The sequence below is a fragment of the Aptenodytes patagonicus genome, chromosome 7 (genome assembly GCF_965638725.1).
Source record: "Aptenodytes patagonicus chromosome 7, bAptPat1.pri.cur, whole genome shotgun sequence".
NCBI classification, from domain to species: domain Eukaryota; kingdom Metazoa; phylum Chordata; class Aves; order Sphenisciformes; family Spheniscidae; genus Aptenodytes; species Aptenodytes patagonicus.
In genome coordinates, this window is record NC_134955.1 from 28,143,869 (window position 1) to 28,169,550 (window position 25,682).

Below are 25,682 nucleotides of genomic sequence, written 5' to 3' on the forward strand. Positions count from 1 at the left end.
AATTTTACTAACCTTGGTATAAATGTTGAGCTGATTTTTATCCTATCTGAGCATAGAATCTGCCTGAAAGAGGTCCTCTCTAAGTCTGGTTTGTACTCAACTGCACTCAAACCTCATCTGTCACCAACATCAAGCTTTTAAACCTTCAGATACAGTGCTAGAAAGAGGGGTCACATGCCCACTATTATTTAAAGCATCATCACATTTCTACTATTTTAGTGAAATAGCCACACTGGGAATGGCTGAAGGAACTCAAAGCTGTTGCTCACACTGAACATCTTACAAGAGTGTTACATGGTAGGGCTGTACGTGAAGCCGTTGGTACTAGCAGAAGCAAAGTAATACCACTCAGATGTTTGGAAATGTCTTGCCCTCGTGAGAAGCAGACACCTCTGGCTGAATTGCAACTTGTCGAAGAGCAAAAGGCTCTTTGGCATTGCCCTTTTGTCTGGCAAGGTCCTTTGCACAAATGTTCTGCTTCTTGGTCCTAATTCCCACTTCTTTCGGAGCTAGGAGATGTCGTCTTTCACCAAAACCTGGCTTGTCTAAGAGCAGTGACTTGGAGTTCCTAAATACCACTGGAGTCAGAGTTGAGCAGAAGCCATTTTTCTCACAGAAGATCTTGCCTCAGAGGCAACGTCTTCTGACTGTCATCCATTTGGCAATCAAGGGGAACTGAGATGTAAATATTGCTCTTTGTGAGAAGCTTAGCTTCTATTTTCTGTTTAGTTCTGAATTCAGTGGTAACAGCAGCCTATGCCTGACACAGGGGCAAGCACTGGTTTGTTCCCATTCTAGGCAACTGCTTCCTTATTAACAATATGCTCAGTGGGAACCAAAAGCCCTCCTCTGGTATAAGCACCATGATTCTAGAAATATCTTCAATATCTTTGCAACATAAACGTTCCTAAGAAGGCTTAGTCATAGCCACATTTTTCCATCCACTTTGATCACTAAGATAGATAGAACTTTAGTTGGAATCAAAATTCTTCATGATTTACATTTACTAGCAATTTAGCTTTTGAATGCCCAGATGAACATTTTATCTTATAAACTCTGCTATCCTGAAAGTGTCAAAGTAGGAGTGTAGGGATTATCTGAAGCTAGTAATCAGGGTGTAGGAAATTTTTACAGTGGTTTTCTTAACGAACTCTTGCCTTCAACAGACATCTTCAAAGTTGTTTTCCAGAGTTATCTTTAATAAATATCACTTAAATATAATTGTGACACTCACTGACATTAAAACCTTTAACCTTTAAAATGTGGACCCACTCATGTTAGAAACTGACACTGCATTCACAAACAAAACCAGGGCATTTTTTTTGGAACATCACAATGAAGATCTGCAATCCAGAAGACAGATAAATTAGTAACCTTGGTTCCACTTTGAAAACTGCCAGGAAGACTGGTCACAAACCCCAGTGTTTGCAGAGAACACTTAATGGTCATTTTGAAAACCAACTTCCACAAACAAGGAATTGTAGCAGAAAAAGAAACTTGTTCAGGATAAGCAAATACCTTAAGTTTTAAGGCAAGTTTATGAATCTTTGTCACATTTGTGTGAGTGCCTTGGAAAATACGAGAAGTGTTAAAGTAAAAAGGTTGTAATCTTGAAATACTTAAAAACTAAGACACGGGCTCCTCCTAGTGGTAAAACCGGAAGGATTAGTCATTTTGTTCTAAGAATCTTCTAGCACTGTATTATTACCAATTATTCTCATTTAGTCTTCCATTTGGTCCTGGAAGGTTTAGAAGCCTCTAAGTTCTTACTGCCGCTAAGGAATTCTTACCTAAAGATTAAAATAAGTGGGACATGACAAAACACATGCAAATCACTGTGATTTTTTTTTTTCCCCTCAAAAGTAAAGTTTATGTACTTATCAATGCTTAGGAGTGGTGAGGTGAAGGTGGAAAGGGTGGAAGACTGCATTCCAAAAGACTTACGCTTTTATATCAATTTTAAATCCAGCCTCCAGATCTGCATTTGGTATCCGGAGAGCAGCACTGTATATTCAGTAGTGGAAACACTGGACAGCATGCCTTTGTCTCAGATGAATATGCTACATTCCCAGAGTTAGCAGAACACCTGCCCAGTCAACATCATCAAGTACAAGAAAGATTTTGTACATTTCAAAAATTTCTTCAATTTTGAAGCCAAGTCAGTTGCTCTCTCCTAAAGAGCAGAAGCTGAGTGTCTGAGGTTGTTACCGATTCTTTCTTGCCATTGAACATCAAGAACTGTAACTATTCAGCCACATCTGTTCTTTAAAAGCATTCTGTCAAAAGAGACAGAGGGCCATTTTTATTATCAGGCCCTTTAAAAGTCTTATTCTGGACTGAAGTTTCTCAGCAGTCTAGAGCATACAGCACTTTGTAATTTATTATTTTAAGTCACAGAAAAATACACTTGCAAAAATCCAGCTTCTACAGGGGAAAAAAAGGAGCTGTATATAGTAAGTGATGCTGTGCATTTAATTATTTTAAACTCTAATCTTCCCCTTCTAATTTTACGTTAACTGGTTTGAATATGTTAATAGGCCTGCTAACATAATATTTACAATTTAAAAATTAATATTGTCTACTTAAGTGGCACCCAGTTTTGCAGTAAACGGAACATCTATTGTAGACCAAAGTGATTTCAGTCTTAACTATACTTGTAATATAGTAGTATGAAGAATACCACAATTGCTAAAAATTCAGATATTGCTATAAGAAAATTTACAGTCTCAGAAGACAAAAGAAAGAAAATAAATTAAATACAACACAGGCTAGTTTCAGGGTTTGCCAATTTCAGTTTTGCCTTTATATTAGGAAAGGATGAAAAATCCTTTATTTTTTGCTTCTATTTGCATGTGTGCAAAAAAATTTCAATATTTCAGATGTGTCTGTTTTCCCTATTCGTGTTTTTCAGATTTTTTTTTAAAGACAAATTACATGGATGTTATGATAGAAGAAAACAAAAACAAGTTTTAACTGCTTATGTGGAAAGAAATGTAGATTTTCCATTTATAGTCTTCTCTTTTTCATTATTTCATATATGCGTATGATGTATTTTGTATATAGTTACATTAATTTCAGAATAAGTTGCATCAATAGAAAAGCACAGGAGGATGAAAACCAGTTGCTGGTTGAATGACATTTTATTTTCACATTCAGACAGCTGTACAGTTTCTATAAATAGACGTGGTACTGTAATATTTACATCATTTCCTCACCCATTACTAGTGTCTTCCATTCAAATTGGTAGGCACCCTGACCAAGCCAAAACAGGGTTATTTCTGGGTTCATTTACTCAGAATTCTATGTCAAAACATACAATACATCAGTTTGCATCAGAGCATTTTTTCCAGGTATTTTACATGTAACATTATTTTCTCTAGACAGTCTCTCCTCCCAGCATCCTAAGAGCTTTCCAGACAAGTGCAGTACAGTTCAAGAACAAAAACAGGATGCAAAAAACATTCATTTTCGGCCTACTTAAAATAAGGAATGTGATTGATAGTTTTAACTGTGGGAGTTTCATTATACGTCAACACAGTATTTGCAAGATTCCTTGATATATACAGGTACAGATTGGAAAAAAGCAATAGCTTAAAAAATTTGGAGACAGCATAATCCTTTGGGCTTCAGAACATGTTCTATAGATTGCTATAGAAATGTCTTGTTGTATAGTTACAAATGCAGAAAGACAAAAGGGTCTGCTGCATGCTTCTGTCAATAACGTTTCCAAGTTTTACATTTCCTTATTCATTTTCTAATCCCTGTGATTAACTGCTTTAGGTAGTGCTTGTATGCATCTGTTAACTCTACTGCTGGGATATCTACAAATGTTACCTCAATGCCCATTTGAAAATCCACACAATCCACAAATCCACAAAATCCAGAGTTTTTCACAATATACTGCCTTCAAAGTTTCTCTCTCCACTTCTTTTCCCACTTGAGATAGCAGTCATCTCCACAGATGGACCAATTTAATAGCCAAACTTCAATTGTCACATGATATTTTAAGACTATGGTAGCTAAATTGTTCATCTCTACCAAAAGGGTCTGAAGAACTATGTGACAAGAACTCCGTTGGTGGGTAAAAACAAACAACACAGGAGGAAAACAATAAAAACACTGCATTTAAACAACATGCAGGACCAGACTGCTTCCACTGAGCACATACCAGAGAATCTGAAAGCAGAAGCCTGCAGTTGTAAAGTGATTAATCTGTAACAAGTACCACCAGAAACAAAAAAAACAACCGAACTCAAGCTGTTAGTCATCTTAAGAAAAAAGGAATTCCAAAGGAATGGCCAGAGTAGGTCACTCACAGCTGGATGCTGATGCTCAAAACTGTTTGATTAACAGCTCATATAAAAACTCCATTAAGGATGAATTCAGAAGGAGACTGAGCAGTGAAGTCTTAGGTTTTTCTATGGGGAAAGACTTGCAGGGTCATACATAAATAATCAAGTTCTCATAGAAGACAGTAAAGTGAGCTCCAGTAACTGCAGTAAAAATAGGAGTACTGCACGTCAGCGTGCCAAAGGATAGGTATTTCCCAATATCGTGATCAACTGGAAACTGGTCGAGGTGGTTTGCTTTTGTTTTCTGCCTCTTTTCCGCGAATGGCAGCCACGTAAGAGAAGAGACACAGCACGGAGTAGCAGATCTCATGAGCCTACAAGAATTTAGAAAAGGAGACAATGAAATTCATATGATTTAGTGTTTTACAAAATCCACTGCACATTTCGTATTTTGCTGCATGTCTTCCTTCATGGGACAACTACTCTGACTACAGACAAAATCAGGAAAAAGTGTCCCATACTACCTTTTAACTGAGATGGATAGAGAAGAAAAGCCTTATAACAAATAAAAAAATCTCCTTTGGGATAAAACATCAGTTGCTTGATAGTATGATTCGAATCATTTTTAAGAACAGTATGCTAAGCTAGAAAGTTGGACAGCTGGCTGTAGAAAAAGCGTCCTACATATTTGCTTTTGGTCTGTTGTATGAAGTTACAAGAAATTTTCTGGGAGGGATTGAAAGAGCTAACTAAAAAGACCAGAACTAAACATCCAATACTGTACCTTGACTCATGAGATGGTGGGATTCTTCCTTGTTCACAACTATCTTTTTATGCTCAAAAGTACGACTGGTAATCCTTGTAATTTTTAATCAACGATAGTGAATCCATGGATAATACAAGATTTTTTTTTTGCCCTTTTTTTTTTTTAATTTAAAAAACCCCACAACCCAACATTGCATGTTTCATATGAAGAATACCAAGCAATTTTGTCACTACCTTAAAGCAGAGGGTTTCACACAGCATTAGCAAGATTTACAATTATTGCTTTTAACTGATTAAGTGTGCTATTAGTTAACAGAAAATCCTCTTTTAGCATGTGACTGGCAGCACAATTCAGTGAAGGTAAGACTTAGACTTAGTTTATATCCTAGTTCTAATACTGGCTATTCTGGTGATTTTAAAAGTTCTTGTCCTGTAAATTGACATTTATAATCTTTGTAAAGGTAATAAGCATAATAACGTGTTTTGTTGTATTATAGTACAAGTAAAACACTTATGTAAAATATAATTAATTTTCATTAAACTGGCTTTTCTTATTAAAAGATACAGCGATCTGCTTCTTAAATTACATATATTGTAAGCATTTTGTTTCTAAAACATTTCTAGCTTCTTCAAGTAATTTTTCTCTCTCTCCTTTTGAGGTTTCCCTGCAATCACAAAATGTACACACTGCACTTTAGACATAAAATAACTGAAGAAATTTCAGTTCTGATGATAATCATTGGCTTCTATTTCTTCCTCATAAGTGCATGTAAGCCGGATCATTGAACTATTATGTGTAAGAGTGCTAAGTATCATTATCAACTGCTGGTGTTCAAAAAATGTTATAAAAACTGAACACTAAACCACAGCAGTAACTCACCTATACAGCAGGAATCAATACTTACACTGTTCTCTTGCATCTCACTGCTCACTTTCATGAGGAAATGGGAATTTTTCATAAAATTCAGTTACCAATCATTTTATGCCCAGGAACTAGTCAACCTTCCCATCTTTTCTGTGGATTAAGGATTGTTTTCTTGCACTGTCTTAAATTTAACAGTTCCACTAGCTCTTGTTGTGCTAAAGTTCATGCCAAACCAGCTACCTTGCATCTTTAAATATCTGAACAAAAGAGACCACGTTTTCTACACTACCTGAGTTCCTCTAGTTTCATAGAAACAACTATCACCAAGTTTTGTTGGCTTCCCTTAAGGAAAATTATCATAAAAGAGCAGCTGGTATTTCACTGCAGTATTAGCATTGCAAATCCTGCAATCTCAATGTAATTCTTTTTGCCACATGAAAATGTAAAGATATATCCTCTAAAGAACTACCAGAAGGCATCACAGTTGACTCACCATTGGCGTCTTGTACTTGTGGCTCACCACTTCTTTAGTTTCAGGAACTAAAACCGGACGGGCAAGAGACAAAACAAAAAGTTCAAAAAACGAGAGGAAAAGGGGAAAGAAATAGCACAATGTTCCCACAGGAAAGGGAAGGGATGCACACAGACAGCAGGTGCAGGTACAGGGCACCTCACTATGCCTCACTTCTAGATACTCTTCCTTCTCCTCATTTACATTACGTATGTCCTTGAAGATACTGGTAGTACCATAAATTACTCAGGTTGGCAAAAATATTTCACTGCCTCTGTTTGGAAAACCATAGTAGATATTTGACGTATCTTAGAGACTCTGGCTTTTCTTATACTACTTATTCCTGCTAGACAGCAAAATTAATGACAAAATATGCTTAATAACAAAATATGCCCAATGTCTACTAGGATAAAACATAAACCAACAATTCCATAGGAATATGTCAGTATACAATTCCCAAAGATTTTATCCTTTAAATGTTTGAATCCTTCTCTGCTGAAAAACAGATCTCAAAAGAATTGTTGGAGACCCTGCAGTAAGTTAGTGAAATCCAGAAGGAAAAAAAAAAAGAGCTGAGGGAGAAAATTTTCTAAACTGGAAGACTGTTTCCCAGTTCTATTTCAAGAGTTTCTCAAGACATTCTTTTTCCTCTCTAGGATGTGTGTGATGGTATTTACTTGACATACTCACTGAAAATGTTCATTGCTTTTGAACAAGTTGCCTTAAAGTAAAATACTGATTTCAGTTACATGTATTCTTAAAATACCAGACTTGTTGATTTCTGGAAGACTTTATATATAAAGAGGATTAGGGCACTGATGGGGGGGGGGGGGGAATCTTTTTCATCTTGCTCCCTTGCACTGCCTCAAACTAACAGAAAGGAAAACAGGCATAATATAGCTAAAGAAAGTTCGCCTTTTGTTCTCATTGTGGAATGCATAGAAAAGCAAGCTGTAACCATCCCATTAGTGTGCACTGCATCTGAACTGTGCCTTTGACCCACACTTGGTCTACAAATCTTGTTGTGAACAGATACCATGGGAAATCACCAGGAGAGAACAAAGACCACACTAAGAACATACAAATGTCAAGTTTAAGATCAGTGGAATACCAAGACCAACTTTGAATACTTCCCTTCCAGAATAGCTGAAATTTGCCATGGAATTTCTGTGTCACAACAAAAAAATTTAGAAGCAGCAATACAGAAATTATGCAAAACCAAATCATACCAGGTTCATAGAGGAAGGGTAAATGTTTTATTACACATAGTACTAGTGACAAGAAAAGAAACAGAGGCAGATGAGTTCAGTATGAATAACTAGGAAAAGTCCACAACAAAACCTATCCATGCAGATGTCATCTTTTCAACTATGATATGACACAGCTAAACGCTGGAGAGGGAGACGGATCACACTCTAAGGGGCCAAAAGTAGGCAGTGCAGACTGGGTTTGAGAAAGTACTCTGAATATAAACCAGTGCCTACTAATTCTTGTATGTCACGGTATTGTCATTCTTGAAAAAAACTAGTGAAAAGTACAGAATATGGTTGTAAAAAGTAATTAATACTTTTGTTTAATTTTTCAATTCTCGCTTTTCTTGGAGTTGTCAGTTACATTAAGGACTGAGAAACATGGGAAGTGCACACCCAGGCTGCACTGCCCCAGTGATACCAGTGACTAGAGTTGGGGAGATAAGGAGGTGCACATCCAAGCTACCTTACCCGTTGCACCAGATGTTCCAAATTAACTCCATGTCACCAGGGGATAAAGGTGGGAGTGAGGCTGGTGCACAGCCAAATAGGGTAGGACTTTTACAGCTGTGTAAGTCTCACTGCCCACTGGATAACATACAACTGTTCATATACTCTTCAAAAGGCAGGAAGGGAAAGCTGTAAGGACCTTGTGCCACGAGGGAAGGAGAGAAGGGAAGCTGTAAAGTCCTGTATCATAATTGAGAATAGGAAGAGAGGGAACAGGAGAGCACCTAGGCAAGGTACTGTCTCCCCACTTCACAGTCAGTAAGTTGCCTTGTCTTTAAGTAAAGTACTCCTTCACAGTCCTTCCAATGGGGAAAATTCTCCTGAGAGGACTGAGTTAGGAAGAGTAAAAAGAGTGGGTTTGGATTTACACTCAGAAAGTCAAAGCACTACCGCTGCAGAATACAAAGAAAAAAGAAGAACAACAAAAAGAAAAAAAGAAAAAAAGAACCAAGCCTCAAATTAAGAGATTAGCAGAAGCACTTTTCTTCTAGCATTAAAAGTTATTCCTGATGCTGTTGAACTAAGTGGATGAAGGGAGTAAATTATTAAGCACCATCCTGCAGCATTTGGTCCTGTGAATGAAAATATGGCGCTAGCATAGAATGAGTTTAGGGGACATCACTTTACCTGCTGGAGAATGAAGGTTTTCATAGCAGCGGCGGTGAAGGGGCCACAAGAAAGTAAAGCACAAGTACACAGCAGTAACTCAAATTCCAGAGGGAAGAGCCTTACATTTCCTCACTTACTTAAATCTCCACTTCCATTTGTGGGCAACAATTCCTGAACTTCTGCTTGCATCCTGCTCTGAAATCACAATTCCAACTTTCATGCTGCCATCTAAACCCAGCATTAACACAAACAGACCTTTAATTTCCTGCTGCGGTATCACTAAACTTGGAGCACTCATGCTTGGCAAAATCAAATAAACGAATCTTGCATTGAAGTATTTCCCACCAGACTGGAGTATGCATGCTTACCACACTCTACTTTTCTAAGAGGAGGTAGTGCTTCAGTATACTCCTACTATAACAAATCTGATTGCAAGGTTCACAATGTTTAACACAGCTAAATAACTTCATTCTTAACAAGTCCACACAAGTTTTTGGTGAATGTGGTTAGTTTACTATTAACAAATTAACATGTTAATTTCTCTTGAACAGGACAGATTAGCATATCTTCTCATCTTTATAACAATTAAAAAAGTAGCTCTGAGGTAGTCTCTCATCTCTGCACAAGAAGAAAGCTTAGCTCCCCTGCAACATCTTTCTTGAAGAAACTTTATTAGCTGGATGGGCAAATTGTAAATCTCATTTGGTACATTTAAATTGGTTCTTGTCTGTGCCCTCTATTTTGGGAGGAGGGTATTTGTAATTTAATTGGTTTAATTTCTCAGTTTTTGCTTGTAGTGTCCAACTCCCAGTTTATTTTTAATTACTTCTTAAAATTACCCTTTCATAAGTTCTATATCACAATTCTAGCTTTTGCAGTAGGCCCTTAATTACAAAATTTTCAGTAAAAAAAGTTCTTTTTCTTACAGTTATTACAGTCATTATTTAGGGGCTAAATGCTGTATTACAGAGTCATCAATAGAAGTTGACTGGAAATAACTAAGTGAAAGACTCTCTTTCTTCTTGTGCAATATAAACAAACTATTAAAAGAAATACTTTGAGTTAAAACCTCTCAAAAAATGATGCAAACTTCATTTCTGATCGAAGTAATGTCTTTTAAGTTAAAGATTTCAGAAGCTGAAGCCATTCTTTAAGCTAATTTTATGGCTTCTGAACTCTCATCTTTGTAAAACTCATCAATAAGTTGATGAGTTTACAGCCTTAAGCAATTTCTGTAAGTAGTAAAATGAATCATGCCCGTCAGGGTGAAAACGTGGTATCAAAGGAATATGCAACCATAAAGTGCAGACAACTTCTGAACATCTAAACTATTAGAAATTTTTCAGGGTTTAAATACACTGATCTGATCATTTGAACCATGAACAACATTTTCAGAAAACGGGAAAAAATTGTTCACAAATTCAAATCCCAAACTTCTGGGAGATTAGTTTATGGCAAACAACAAGCAAACTGCAATAGTCAGAAAGGCTTTGTCATTTGAATACCTTATACCTTTGTATCACCGAAAGGAGACAACACATTATTATGGACAAAGACATTAATTTCAGCAATCTCATATTAACTGTCTTTTATATTCTAAGAGACAATCCCTCAGCCAGAACATTCTATTCAGAGCACCAACGAACAATGAGAGTCTTGGTAAAGGGAGCTGCTGATTTAGATTTTGATTAACGGCCAAAGTATGGATGCTGATCTACTACGGAAAGAATGTTGTAAATTTTATCTTCTTTTTAAATGTTTCATACATACACTTAAGACCTAGACAAATGTCTCACAGATGGGTGGAAGAATAAACCAATATGGGTTTGGGGACTATTTCAAGAGAAGTATGTGGATCATTCTTCTGGAGACCTGCATCTGAAGTCACTAAGTATAGTGTGACTGACAGTAACACTGAATAGTAACCCAGAATTTTCCCCAAACTACACTGTAGGCAGATTATATGTAATAGCAATAACTGACCAAAATAGCACAAATTCTCTATTCTACTTAACCTTTACTTTTCCACTCTTTACCAGTCATGCTCTGAAACAAAAACCACAAGATAAAGTGCAACCTGACAAAACATTATCTGCTCCATACAACAAAAATGAAATTCCACATAGAGCAAAGAGGAAACTTTGCAATTAACAGTAATTCTTTGTAATGAAAGCATAGTTTGTTGAGAAAGATCAGCTATAAGTCCTGCTTAAAAATGTGGCTTTTCAGGTGAAAAAGGAACATACCAAAGAAAATTCCTACACACATCCAAGTTTAACTGTTGTTTTGTTCGTTTCAGAAGACTCAGAACATCTTCTTTGTCTATTAACAAAAAGCACCTAGGCCACAAATCTTAATACGATGAAAATTAATGTGTAAATTTTTACGTTAAGTCACCCATCTCTCAGTTAGGCAACTTCTCACGTGCAATCTACATTTATCTCCCATCTTTGAAACTGCAGTGCAACTCTGAATCTGAAGACTGGAAATTTGAGTTACTGCCATGTGAGTACAGACCTAATATCAAAATAATGTAATTACCAAATTCCTCCAGGACAAAGACTCCTCGCACAGTATTGCACTTTTTAATGTGATTCAGCTCTATGAAAACCTACAAAAACAGGAGGAAAAGTAACATAAAATTAGTCAGGTTTGTTATTTTTAAACTAAAAACCAAAATTAAACAAAAACATCATCACAGCGGATACAACCTGAAGTGTTGTAATATACACTACCGGTTCATTTACAGTTTAATATATAAATAAAGGGTGAAATAAATATTCAAAAGACAAACTTGCCACAATGCTAGAAATCAACAAATAACTTAAAAGCGCTAAGAAGCGAAGACAGCAGAAGATGAAGTACCTTCCGCTCCTTGCAGGAGGAGAAAGCATGGAAGAGAAACGAAGGAGTTAGTAACTCTGACATATCCAACATTGCTACCCCTTCAGGCACTCAAATGAGTTATTGCAAAAAGAATACCAACACACCTGAAATATAACAGAAAAGGGGGACGAGAAAAAAGCTGGCTCCCAAATTTGGCACGATTTGTAACCTCTGATCCATCCCAGTTAGTTTCTGCCCCTCCATGCATCCTCCTCCAGCACAGAGGGCAGGTAAGGGGCACTATACTTCCCACCCTGACACAGATCCTTCTAACCTATCCAGTAGTCGAATTTAATCCAATGAGGAACAACTACTCTTCCTTCTCCCTGAGAGCCTTGCCGTTTAGGACTTTACTAGGGTTTATGAGACATAATCTGCATACTTACTCTTGGAACTGTCTCCTTTAACAGTCAGTAGCAGTTTTCTGCTTAAAGCAGGATGGGAGAGTTTGGACCCTTCTCTATTTTCTCACTTCACATATGGCTGCTGCCAGCTGAGCAGTCACTTACAAAACAAACCTGCTTTAAACTCATGTTTTACATACGTGAACCCCAGAAGACAAAACAGTTGAACTACATGACTAGGTTTTTCAGTCCAGAACCAAGATGCCAAGACTGCATAAATAAACAAGTTCTCTGAGCACAAGGAGTTTGTTCAATATCCAATCTATTTCAAGATACAAAACAGCCCCTTCTTATATGCACATCTCCAAAAGAGTCAGAGTGAGTACACAGACAGAAGAATCTGTAGAAAGTGCTATAAGGAATCAATTCCATATTCCAGTTTCTAACATACTTGCTTTTTCAAGGCAAGAGAAACACTAAGAGTAACATTGTCCTAACATTCAGAGTCAGTCTATGTCCAATACCTTAGAGAGACCCTTGCAGGACTGTATTCCAGTAGTCTGGATTGATACTTTCAGTGCCTATACACTTATGACACCATGATCTCAGGACCTTTTTTTAAAAATGTTACTGGAGAAACTTCATTGTCTTGGAAAGAAGGGAAAGGAAATCTCTGCAACCCTTTTGAATCCAATACTAGCAACATCCTTGTAATCATAGATGATATGCCACCCAAGAAAGGCAAAGGAGTCAACACCAGAAATCGTTGTGGTTTTTTTAAGAAACAGGCTTATCTGTATCAATAGAGGTCAGTAAATGCACCATACATCTGAGAGAAATCGGGTTGATTTTCAAGTTAAAGGGGTTTTATTACTTTTTTTATTAGCAGAGACCTAAAACAGACCCAGGATATTTTTTGCTCAATATAAAAAACTAAACTTCCACTTACTTAATCAGAAAATCTGAAGCTTGCTTTCTGCTTACATTCAAGCACTCAGGGAAAGGAGACTTAATCCCATCTTTTTTGTTTGCCTGTCTTCACCGATGTTCTATGTCAGTTTAGTTGGTCGAAAACATTTTATTTTTTGAGGAATAGTTACAGAGTAAACAAGTCAATAACAGAACACTTTCTTTATTGCACTTAGCTTCCTTTTTCTGTAATATTTTCTGTGAAATGTTTTTGCTAGTAGTCTAACGTACAAAATTCAGAAAGTCAATAGAAAGGCTCAGGTGAAACATTTGTTGTTTTATCTGGTAACAGTAAAGCTGCCTAAAAGACTTGACTGCCCCATGTGCTCATGATCTGAGTATAATGTTAAGGAGTGCTGCATTTCCACAAGAATTATGAATGAGATAAGAATTTATCGAGTTTGTCACAATTACAGTAAGTTATCAGTTTTCAGAAGACATATGAGTTGATGGGCAATTTCTTGTTATATTGTTTAAGGGACAGAGATGCTCTCCTCTCACTCAATCAGAAAACAAGCGTAAAGGAAGTAACAGTTACTTACCCTAGGGAAAAACTGTGGTTCTTCAAGACAGAGCATTCAGTGTGGATCCTACTGTAGATGGGCATGTGCCTGCTGCATTTTATTAAACTTTCATCTATTTTTGACACAGATGAATTCATAATGGGGACAAAGTTACTGAGGCCCAATATTATAACATAATTTGTAGATGCAAACTCAGAATAGTCTGCCAATGCCACAGGTACACTTGATTCCTCCCTATTCCAAAGGACTTCCTCTGACCTGCTAGGCACAGATAGACTTTAACATTCTTTCTTCTTAAACTTATGGGCGCTGCCAGCATGGTGAGACCATTTGTGAACAGTAAAGACAACTATCATGTCAATAACAGGTTGGCCCACCATGCATCCAAGACATTTCCTGAGGAATTCATAAGGCGGTAAGAACATATACACGCTGCAAATCAACGGCTTTCAAAAACAGTTTCATGAAAGCAAGCACCATTCTAACACTGAAGCAGTATGTTCAGCCTTCTCAGGTAGGACAGAATAGACTCCATTTATCTTTTTATTTATAAAAGGTATGTTCTTCCTATGTTCTAAATGAATTATTTCTATGGTGTCCAACCAAGCAGAGCAACAGAAATCCCTTCTTTTAGTAAGCTTCATTGCTGAAAAGAGTACTTGGAAAGAGGGTCAAGAACAGGGCCTGTATATGGAGTAAGAAAAGGAAGATGAAGAGAAAGCTGTGCCTGATGAGGTCCTGTAGGCATTTGTTGGTTAGTATCCCCATCCAAATTCAATAGAAACAGAAAAAGCCATTTTCAACACAGAGAAACAGCTATAGGATCCTGGTTTTAATCATGCTCATATACATATTCTGAAATCAACTGCCTTAGGGAGAAATTCATATAATTTATATGAAAATTGGAAAGGAGAATTCATCTAGAACAGCAGACCTTTTATTAAGAAAGCAGGCTGGTTGATGAGTTTTAGAATAAGAATGCAAACATCCTTTAGCTCCACAGATTATGAAATTGGAGGGGATTTTTTTTGTATGGTGCAACTAGTAGGAGTCCTTTATGTAACTGCTACAGTTGTCCATTCTACACAGACCCTCAAATGGTAGACTTTTGATATCTGTTTAGACACTTTGCTTTGAGAAGGAAAACAAGGATATGTCTTAGGTCCACTAAATGGTACTGAATGCCCTTGCCAGCTGGCAGTGTAAATCTAACAGACCAAGAATTAAACATATCAAATAAATGAAGTATATTTTCCAGAACTGTACTTGTTTCAATATCCAACTTAAGTAATGGAAACTGATCTGGCTACAGGCTCATTGGAAAGGTGATGAAGAGGAGGAATAATCTTTCAGGTGGGGGAGACAGCTGGCATACTTTCTGGGTCTGACCTGCACAGACTGTCTTCCAGAAAAGATGTAGTAATTTTCACCACGGACAGCAAATTAGAACACCATTCTCTGTAAGGAAAGGTATGATAAAGCTAGTACTCTAGGAGTGCTGGTGGTAGCACAGGACTCAGTTATCTGTGGTATGAAATTCAACTGGTAATGGTCCTGACAGTTGTATAGTAACTATCAGTACTAGGTTTCCCTAAGGTTTCTTTCAGAATGTCATTCCAGTCTTTCAGGGAAAAAAAAAGGCTTTGACTTTAAGGACAAGGGTATGTTCTAGGATTTGGAGTTTTTCTTTTGGACAGATACATGTGTGCTTACTATGTACTTAACACTGAGTGTCTTTGTCTTGTGAAGATGCCTGTTACACTTAAGAAACCATCATGATGATGATGTGGCTACCTTCTTATATATCTTTTCTCACTGCAAATGCATATATGCCTGGATGTTCTGTTCAAGAGATGAGCAGTCTGAGCTCAGCATCTTTTTTGACTTCTGGCAGAAGAAAAATGAGAAGCAAACAGAACATTCCCTATGGTGTGTCCTTACCTTAGGACAAAGTAATTTCTATTACGTCCGTCTATAATGATATCAAACTGTTGCTTCAAGAGCAGCGTTTAATTTTCAAAGGCTTTAGACGTGCCATTTCCAGTAACTATGAAAATTCATTCTGTACTACTGATGAGTTCCTCCTGCAGTTCTTCATATTTCGGCATATCCAATAAAAAGTTAAAACCTATAACTAAGTCATACAGGTAGACTGTTCCATCACAGAGTAGGTTTGAAATACTACAGCAGGTCAGCTGTAGTCCGGGTTCTACCCTGGTAATAGACAGGAAGAAAACTGAAGGAGGTTCACAACTCTCCACTCCTTATACTGGCACATACAAACTCAAGAGAGGCACATGGTGCTGCTGTGACCTTGGGAGAAGCATTAAAGATTCTGAGCATGTGTGTTTGAGATGCACATGCACTTCCAGTGGGATCTACACTGACGTATCCTCAAAGAAGAATAAAGCTTGTGTGGGGAGAAAAGTCTAGTCAGGAAGAAAGGAAAAAAAAACTCCACAGAGGACTGACAGAAGCTTTTCTTTCTCTCTCTCTCTCTCTCACACACACACTTTGTCTCTCTCTCCCCCCCCTAAAAATCGATTCTATCGTCTAGCATAGCATGCATTTAAGATCATATGCAAAACAAAAAAACACAAAGCAAAATAAAAAACAAGGATAAAAGGAAGCAACAGAAACAACATCCAGAGAAAGGAAGAAATGACAATTCTAGTTGTGTTTCCTCTATGCCCAAGAGATCTGCTATTCGGAAGGAAAAAAAAAAAAAATCAGTAATTTTTTCTTATTTTTGTGAATAACAGCAAGAGCCACTTTCCCATTTTATTTTCATACTAAATTCTACAGATGGTTTCTCAAATTTTAAAACAAGACAGATTAAATATGATGCAGAAGGTTGCCCTCTGTACCTGCAATATTCAAACACTATATCTTTAAGGTTGACTGCATATGCCATCAGGATATGTTCACAGTGTGATGCATTATGGCAGTTTAGATTACTATTGATCACTTTTTCTGTCCCTTAATATACTGGCTACCATTTGTTTTGTGCTTAGACCATTCAGACCACCAGAAACAAGAAGTTGAAACCTGTATCAATGTTTTTCTTCCATTGATTATAGTTTTCCTGAGGATATTTAATTTCAGTACATTTTTACATATATACTCATATATATATATGTGCATGTGTGTTTGTGTGCAAATATACATACGCTTTTTTACCCCCATCACGCTATCCCTTGTCCTTGTTGATACTCTGGGAAGAGGAAACACATATACAGGCGTGCTGCAAAAAGCTTCATGCTCACAGTGTTCTCACGGATTTTCCTCATACCTGACTGTGCATAAATTTCAGGTTAATGCCTTCCAGTGTGACCTGAAGAAGACCTCCTTCACCAGTTTTCATATCCTGCACAGGGAACTCACCACCCAACTCAGGGCCTGTGATATGTTAATTAAAAAAAAAAAAAAAAAATCAAAGGAAAACAAACAAACAAAAATATCCAGAGAGAGAAAGAGAGAGAGAGAAAGAACAGAAAGCAGTCAGCCAAGTCATGATATGTAGAAGGGGAATATAAAACAATAAAAACATAATTTCCATCCGATGTGCATAGCAAGAGAACACTACTAAGAATAGTAGGCAGCACTTCAGTAGAGTCCACTCACTAATGACAGCCTTCTGAGAACCACTAGACTTTTAAGTATCATAACAAATTTCATCCTGGTTACATGAAGGGACATAGATGTCAGCTCAGTCTGTATTTATTGTAGTTCATATTGGGGTTTTGTTTGTTTGTTTTAAATGACACATTTCATTTCTGCATGGTAAGACACTGCAATTACATAACACCACAGACAGCACAGACTTAAGTACAAACACATAAGCAAGTACAAACTAGGCTTGCATTTGTGAGCTTGATGATTTTTGTATGGCATTGTTTTATGCTTTCAACAATGAAAAAGTCAACGTGGTTACAACAATGACAATTTAATAGAGGACATTAATAGATGACAGTCTAGGCATTTTCATCTAGTTTCTTTTACATCATTCACTTCAGCTAGAAAATGCTTTCTTATAATGATTTTTTTAAAAAATCATCATTTGTGCAGAACCACTGAACTCTGGAGAATGGCTTTCAAACACATTTTTAATACTACATTATTGCCCAAGTCTTAAAATAGCTTCCAAAGATACTTTTGCCTCCTCTACCCTCAGTGAAAGTCCAGTCCTTCCTCCCGCTCCTCAAATTAAACTGGACTAATGGTAGGAGGAAGAAAACAGTGGCTCTTCCAAGCTCCAACAGCTAGCTGAGAGTTGAGCACTTAGGATGCTAGACTTAAACGCAAGTCATTTTCTCAGTCATGCTGATGCCAGTTATGAGTATAAAATGTAGACCCCTTAGATTTGGCATTAAGACACACCTAAAATAGGCTTGTACCTCAAAGCATGGCTCCCAGAGTCCCAGCATCCACTTGAAAAAAAAGAAATAGTTGCAACAAAAATCAAACTTGAAAACACGAAACCAGAGTGATGTTACCCTGAACCTGCAAACAGACTCCAACAAGGAGTCTTATGACCATCTTATGAAGGTATAAAAAAAGCCACCTTCATGTTTGTTACCCAGGTACATACAGCACCTGCTGCTCTCTGGGGACTAAGAAAAATGGAAAATTGCCTTCCCAAGAACTAATCTCCCAAAACTGCAAATCCACTTTTCTAGTTTTTTTGACTCAACAGGAAAAGGAAAGTGGTGTTTGCCAAGAAAAGTGTCACCGGTATAATTACACTATCCTGTACCAGATGACTATGCTAAACTAAGAAGAATGTCAACACTGGAGAAGTTGTACTGATATAAGGACATTGGGTTAACTGCACCTTTTGACTTGCACCAGTATGAGACTTTCCGATATAGAAAAGGTTTCTGCATTGAAGGTCTGCAGAAAGCTGCAGATTCATCACTGCAGATTCACTAAGACAAACAAGCATATTCATTAGCCTCCATTCTCAACACAAAGTGGACAACATAGTTCTATGTCTCAATCAGGAATATAAGGAGTAGCTAGCCAACGGTGAAGAGAAAGTGAAGCTGAAGTTTCATAGTCTTTTCTTAGTTATCATTTTACTGGCAGCTAGTCCTCCTTAAATGCCACTCTTCTTTATACAGGTGTTTTGTTTATGTTTGTATTTAGAGTGAGGTATCTGGGGGCAAGCTAATGATAACACCAAGTCTGCTACATACACACAGATGTACAAAGCTACCCTCAGATTTCCAAGTAAAAGGAGATTATGTTCAAAGAAGTTATTAATAAAAAAAATTTGTTGATTGCAGATTAAACAACAAATGTTCCCAACAAGCAAAATCTTGTACCTGGTTTAATGCTTTGTTGTCTTGCTGCTGCTCGCTCCATGCTGTCTTTTACACAGTAGTATAATTCCCGACACTAACATATAAAAGAAGAGTAATACGATGTTATTTTTCCAAATTACTAGGGGAAAAGAACAGCAAGATTCTAAGATTCTACAAAAAAAACAAGCCCCATGTGGTGCATAACAACAAAAAGCCTATAGAAGTTCAACCACAGCTAATTACTAGATGGTATTTATATTTATTTTTCAAGTTGACAGAGAAACTATATGATACCATTTCATAGCACAAGCTAGTGAAGAGTTCATGGCTTGGCACATGCTCATGAGCAATCTAACCAAGTTTACTCAGTTTCCTAGTGTAGAAAAAGCCTCAAAACAATATCACCATCTCTCCCTTTCTTTCGGCTTCCAGCAATCAATGTTAATGGTCATGCCCATATGATCTACCTTTTTGATATTCATATCAACTTCCTTATGCCATATTCTTCTATTCATCTTCCTCCAACTGCCCTCTCTAATATCAAATAATGTTAAGCCATAAACTCAGAGTAAAATTTAAGAAAATTTTCTATCTGAAGCCCAAGATACATGCAATTAGCTTTCCAAGTAACTTCTGTAGCACACTGCTTTTGTCCTCCTTCCCTTTGTATTCACACCTGCATTATGACGACCTGGTCTATGTAAAATGAAATTTTTGAAGCAGAAATCTAATCCCTTTATGTATCTCAAAGATAATAACCTTTCAATATATTACTTGCATTTACAAATCTTTACATTTTGTTTCCTGGTCATTGTGTAGGAGTTACTGGAGTTCTAAGAGTTACTGGAGTTTTCCTAGTAGGTTAAACCTATTTCTTTATATTTGCAATTAATCATAAGGAGAAGAAAAGGGCTTTCATATTAGCAGAGAATGTAGGCATATATGAAATAAAAATCAAACATGGGCTCATGGAGAAAAATTTTTATCTATTTTGTCAGTTTGGGTTTGCCATTAAAAATGACACAATCAACTCAATTAGTAAGACATAGTTTTATTTAGCTTTTTCCCCATGAATCTACCACAATATTTTTACTACCTTTATAAAGCCTGCAAGATAATGCAACATTTAGTAATACTGATGCTTTCCTTCTTCTATCCAAAAAACCAAGTAAACACTACACATGTAATTTCCTAAGTTACATCCTGCTGTACTACTGTCTTCAAGCAAATAACAAGGCATAATGCCAGCTTCAGATGTCAGTGCTGTTAAACAGCCATTGCAGTTCAGTAACCAGTGCTAGAGAGAGAATGCTATTTTTTGATTAAACACAGAATGTGACACCCAAGGATTTGTTTGTTCTATGCAGTTTTCCCTCAGTATTGTGTGTATTAAACAAGATGCATACCTTCTTTGTGTAGAACTTGTTCAGTTGTGTCTCCTGACCATTCCTCCGCCAGAGGCACAGCACTTTTGTTTTGGGACAGTAAGTCATGTTGATGAGTTTCTCATACCACCAACGTTCATACACAGTTCCAATGTTGCTTCTCAGCACAATGCAATCATCACATACCTGGGAGCACAAAATATTACATAAGATTTCTAATATTATTTATTGAATGCTACTCGTTGCATTAATATTATTCTTGTCTCTACCTCCATGAAAAATATGTCTCCTGTTGTGTCTGTCCCAGCATGTACTACAAAAGTCTGCTTCTTGATGTGGCGGCTGCCACTGGGTCTCACAGGGAGTTCCCGTCCATTCTAGACAAAAAAAAATATGCAATCATTAATCATAGAATCATAGAATCATTGAGGTTGGAAAAGACCTCTAAGATCATCGAGTCCAACCGTCAACCCAACACCACCATGCCCACTAAACCATGTCCCTAAGCGCCTCATCTACACGTCTTTTAAAAACCTCCAGGGATGGTGACTCCACCACTTCCCTGGGCAGCCTGTTCCAATGTTTCACCACTCTTTCAGTAAAGAAATTTTTCCTTACATCCAATCTAAACCTCCCCTGCCGCAACTTGAGGCCATTTCCTCTCGTCCTATCGCTTGTTACTTCGGAGAAAAGACCAACACCCACCTCGCTACAACCTCCTTTCAGGTAGTTGTAGAGAGCGATGAGGTCTCCCCTCAGCCTCCTTTTCTCCAGGCTGAACAGTCCCAGTTCCCTCAGCCGCTCCTCATAAGACTTGTTCTCCAGACCCCTCACCAGCCTCGTTGCCCTTCTCTGGACACGCTCCAGCACCTCAACGTCCTTCTTGTAGTGAGGGGCCCAAAACTGAACACAGTATTTGAGGTGCGGCCTCACCAGTGCCGAGTACAGGGGCATGATCACTTCCCTACTCCTACTGGCCACACTATTTCTGATACAGGCCAGGATGCCATTGGCCTTCTTGGCCGCCTGGGCACACTGCCGGCTCATGTTCAGCCGGCTGTCGACCAACACCCCCAGGTCCTTTTCCGACAGGCAGCTTTCCAGCCACTCTTCCCCAAGCCTGTAGCGCTGCATGGGGTTGTTGTGGCCCAAGTGCAGGACCCGACACTTGGCCTTGTTGAACCTCATACAGTTGGCCTGGGCCCATCGATCCAGCCTGTCCAGGTCCCTCTGCAGAGCCTTCCTACCCTCGAGCAGATCAACACTCCCACCCAACTTGGTGTCGTCTGCAAACTTACTGAGGGTGCACTCAATCCCCTCATCCAGATCATCAATAAAGATATTAAACAAGACCGGCCCCAGTACTGAGCCCTGGGGAACACCGCTCGTGACCGGCCGCCAACTGGATTTCACTCCATTCACCACAACTCTCTGGGCCCGGCCATCCAGCCAGTTCATCCATGAACTTTGAAACCAATTTTTCCTGATCTATTGGAAAAAAACCCATTAGGTGACACTAGGAGCGTTTTCAACAAATGAAAGAAAAAAGTATTTTTAACACAGCTGATCGGAGGCAATTTTGGACAAAGCCTTAAGCAAGATACTCTAGTTTCAACAAGTGTGACTACGAGAGCTATCACAGCATACAACAACATTCACGCTGGTACCATACTCAGTATAAGATAGTGAGGTGTCTGGGTTCCAGTAACATTGCAGTAAACTGGTCTGCTTTTTCCCAATTAATTGTAAGAGAATTTTGTGTCCTTTTTGTGCATGAAGCTAAGTTCCAAATGTAAAAATGCTTTGAAAAATTAGCTTTCAAAGGACCTAACTTGCATCCACCCCGGTGACGGTTGTGTTAAAAGCTGGCTAGTTTTGTTAACTTAAGTGTTAGCCTATATTCTTAATGAGCATTACAGGACGTAAGGTTTATTCTGCATGGCAGCTGATAGCGGAAACAGTTTTGTAGCAATCAGTTTCTATACCAGTCTTATAACGACCTGGAAACTGATGGCAAACTAAACACTTGTTACAGTCATAGTAAGAATAAAGGTTCCCGCAAGTGATATTAAGAAGACATTAGGGTTGCATAGAACTGTGGTACTGAAGTGTCATGTGTATATGTATTTGTACTGCAGTTCTAATTGATAACTGCATAACATTATAATATTATAAACAGGGTCATACAATCACAGTCTTTATTCTATACATGTGAAGGCAATGTTTAATAATTCAATTTAATTATTTTTAATATTTTTAAATTAGTGTTGCAGAGCATTTATAGAAGAATTTTCAGACAATTTTTTTCCTCTGCTGTAGCTCCCACAGGTACATCACTCATCACTGTTTTACTTACCAGATTGGCAAGTTTGTCTAGAATATCATTTATTTGCTGGCTGTGCACCAATCCAATATGCGATTTTCCCATTAGACGACGCACCTTTTTCCTAATATCATTCTTGTTCACCTAGAAAACAGATATAAATACAGTTACATACTCTCCTCTATTCACAGGCGGCATCTCCTGTCTCCCAAAATCAACATATCTTGGTTTCCATTGCTAAGACAGCAAAACAACTGATCTCCAGCTCAGTCATGCTAGGGCCTCTTTAGCCCAGGAATACAAGCAGAAGTTGCACATACACCACTTTTCCCAGCTACTGGGCAAGTGATACTGTGCACAACAGATTTCCTGCCTACTCTTGCACAACAGAGCAGTGATTCCACTACCCTCCGCTTCCAACTACTGACATCAGTTTGGTATTCTCAGTTCTCCATGTTGCCACTTATGTGATGGGTCTCATCTGCCAGGCTAGCTTCTCCACCTCTTCCTCTGCAAAGAGTTGGTTTAGTCAACTGTGGAGCCCTCAACACAAGAAATATTAACACAAAGGCATGATATCTTTCAGGATTCTCACTCTTTCATGATCTGTATCCTGGTCACTAGGCCAGGGGTCTAACAAACATTTCCAGATAGTCGTCAAACAGCAGCAGGTTCCTCCTGAAGATGAACTACAGAGAAGCTCAGAAGCAAAATGGCCGCAGGTGCCATTTCAAAAGGCTATTATGAATGCCTGCCATTGATACTAAAGGCTTCAAGACGGTACACTCATGCTTGAGCACCAACTTCAAGCTAGATTGGACATTCTTTTTAAACGTATTGTGATTATGACCTTAGTGCTATGGAGCATACAAAACAAACTCGACCTGCTTCCTTCCTTTGACAAGAATTCTTTGCGCTTGAAAGAAAGCATTGTATTTTTCAAGAATTTTTTTAGGTAAAAAATACTAGGCTCTGCTATCCCAAAACAAGAATATAAATTAAAATACCAAGGTGTTGGGTTTGGAGGATTATGCTTCCCTTGATAGCTCAGAATAATTTACCTCTCTAGTAATAGAAGGCCTTACAACTTTGCAGTTTCTACTAGAAGCTGCCCTAAGATGAGATACCTTGGTACAGTCTTTAGTCTCTTAAAGCCTTCACTCTAACTGCTTGAAAAAAATCCTATATACAAATAATATATACCAAATTCTAGATCCACCACCTTTTATCCCCAAACTGATAATCAGGGCAGAAAAAAAGTAACCACAACAATAACAAAAAAAACCCAACACCCCACAACAACCCTTCTTTTGCCCAGTCCTTCATCCCATCCTCACTCTTGAGCATCTCTGAAGATGCAATGAAAGAAACAATATTTTTATCACAACTCTCAGATCCCCTGTATTCCCTTTTCATCTATAACCCATAGGCCCAGAGTGATAGCATTTTCAAAGGCATAATACCCTGTTTGCCTCCTTATCCCTTTCCCTCAGGAAACTGTTTTCTTGGGGATCTGATTATTTTCACCACACCAAAAGACACTCTTCCCCTCTGGAACTAACTCTATCAACATCTGTCATGAGATAGCCTTTTGAAATCAATATTATTTGCTCTCCTCTTTTGCATCCTGTGATGAAAGTAACTGCGCTGGTTATTATTACTTCTACTTTAAGTATTGCAGCAATGCATGTCCTAATGGCCAAATCCCACAGTCGTCTTCTGAAATAAACTCATTCCAAATATACTCAAATCCCATCTTAAATGGAATGTGAAGGTAAGTTTTATGTCAGGAAAAATCAATACCTTCTTTCTTTCACCACTCCCCCCCCCAAAAAAAAAAAAAAAACCTACATACAATAACTTCTTCCACTGGTTGGGTATCAGACATTCTTTATCTATGGAATAATGTCTCACCTCCTCATTTAAACAGTGAAAACTATCAAACTATCACTTGTGTACAGCTATTCTTACTGTCAAGCTGTTGCACTGGACAGCACAGTGCATCAAATCTGTTACAGGTAAAACCATGCACCTAAGCTGGTTCTAAACATGACAAAAATTTTAGAAGACTGATTTTCCAGTGACACTGAGGGAGGATTTGGACTATCTAAGAAATTATTCAGACCAAAAGAAAGATATTGCGCATTAAGGTGCATATAGACAGCCCATTAAATGAGGGGGAAAAAAAGGGTTGCTTACTAGTAACGGCAAATTTCATATTAAGTTATTGATGTGTATATTCACAATCTGCCCACGTTTGGAATTTGCAGCTGTGAGGAAATCAGATTAGAAGATGCTCTCTACTTAATTTATAACCCATACTCTTAAAAATAAGAATGTCCTCTAAAGATACTAATAGAAACAGTAAATTTCTATTGTAAATGGCAATGTACATGCATACCCATGGCACAAAACTGCATAAACTCAGACAACATATCTCAAAGAATCTCCAGGTACTGAAGCAATTTTTTCATTAAGATTAGGAGATGTTTTATAACATTCTTTTATACTTCACTGTTCTGAGCTCTGTGAACAGACATGTATGGTTTCAAGACAACACCAACAAAATATACTGCTTAAATCTGAGCAGGGATCTATTAAAAAGAAAAAGAAAAAAGTCACCTTTATCATAAGCATATAAGCAATCATATTATGCAGCAGTGTAGCCAACAAGCGGTCCTCATCATCCTCCAAACGCTTTCGATCATGTTCTCCCAGAGAAAGATACCTGCAAGAAGAGCTAGATCTGAAGCAGACTCACAGGCATACTTCATCCAGTTCACTAAAGCACTGGCAGAGGACAGATCACTATTTGTAAAGCGTATGGCAAATAAAACCTCCAAAAACACTAAGCCAAATGGGCATTTTCCAGTAAAACACTGTGATCACTAATTAAACATTTCCATTAATTATTAACTAGTTGAAGTAAATAACATCTGCTCAGTGGGAAAGTTCTCAGTGGTCCACTGGGCTTATCCATTTCCTCTTTTCTGCAGTCGCAGCTCCATGACAATTGTAACTGCCAGAAGAGGGATGTGTAACTCAGTACAAGAGCTACCTGCCTTTAGAGCTTAAATGTAGCTGCAAGGCAGAAGTAAACTGCACAGGCACTCTCTTTTTCCAGTAAGGTAGGTAGTCTGTGG

General features: G+C 37.9%; 1 protein-coding gene across 23 annotated transcripts in view; it reads right to left on the reverse strand.

The window, feature by feature from the left end:
• Positions 1–3,121: 3,121 nt before the first annotated feature.
• Positions 3,122–25,682, reverse strand: part of MADD (MAP kinase activating death domain) — a 79,073-nt gene continuing 56,512 nt past the window's right edge. For 22 of the 23 annotated variants that reach the window (XM_076344497.1, XM_076344494.1, XM_076344492.1 and 19 more), the window contains 9 exons: positions 25,162–25,267; positions 22,573–22,683; positions 20,486–20,593; positions 20,238–20,402; positions 18,853–18,925; positions 16,818–16,924; positions 11,344–11,413; positions 6,416–6,462; positions 3,122–4,666 (listed from right to left, as the gene is read on the reverse strand). In XM_076344497.1, coding sequence (XP_076200612.1) covers positions 4,559–4,666; positions 6,416–6,462; positions 11,344–11,413; positions 16,818–16,924; positions 18,853–18,925; positions 20,238–20,402; positions 20,486–20,593; positions 22,573–22,683; positions 25,162–25,267 — 895 coding nt within the window. In that variant the 3' untranslated portion in view covers positions 3,122–4,558. The remainder of the gene's footprint in view (positions 4,667–6,415; positions 6,463–11,343; positions 11,414–16,817; positions 16,925–18,852; positions 18,926–20,237; positions 20,403–20,485; positions 20,594–22,572; positions 22,684–25,161; positions 25,268–25,682) is intronic. The other variant, XM_076344491.1, reaches the window with a different exon arrangement.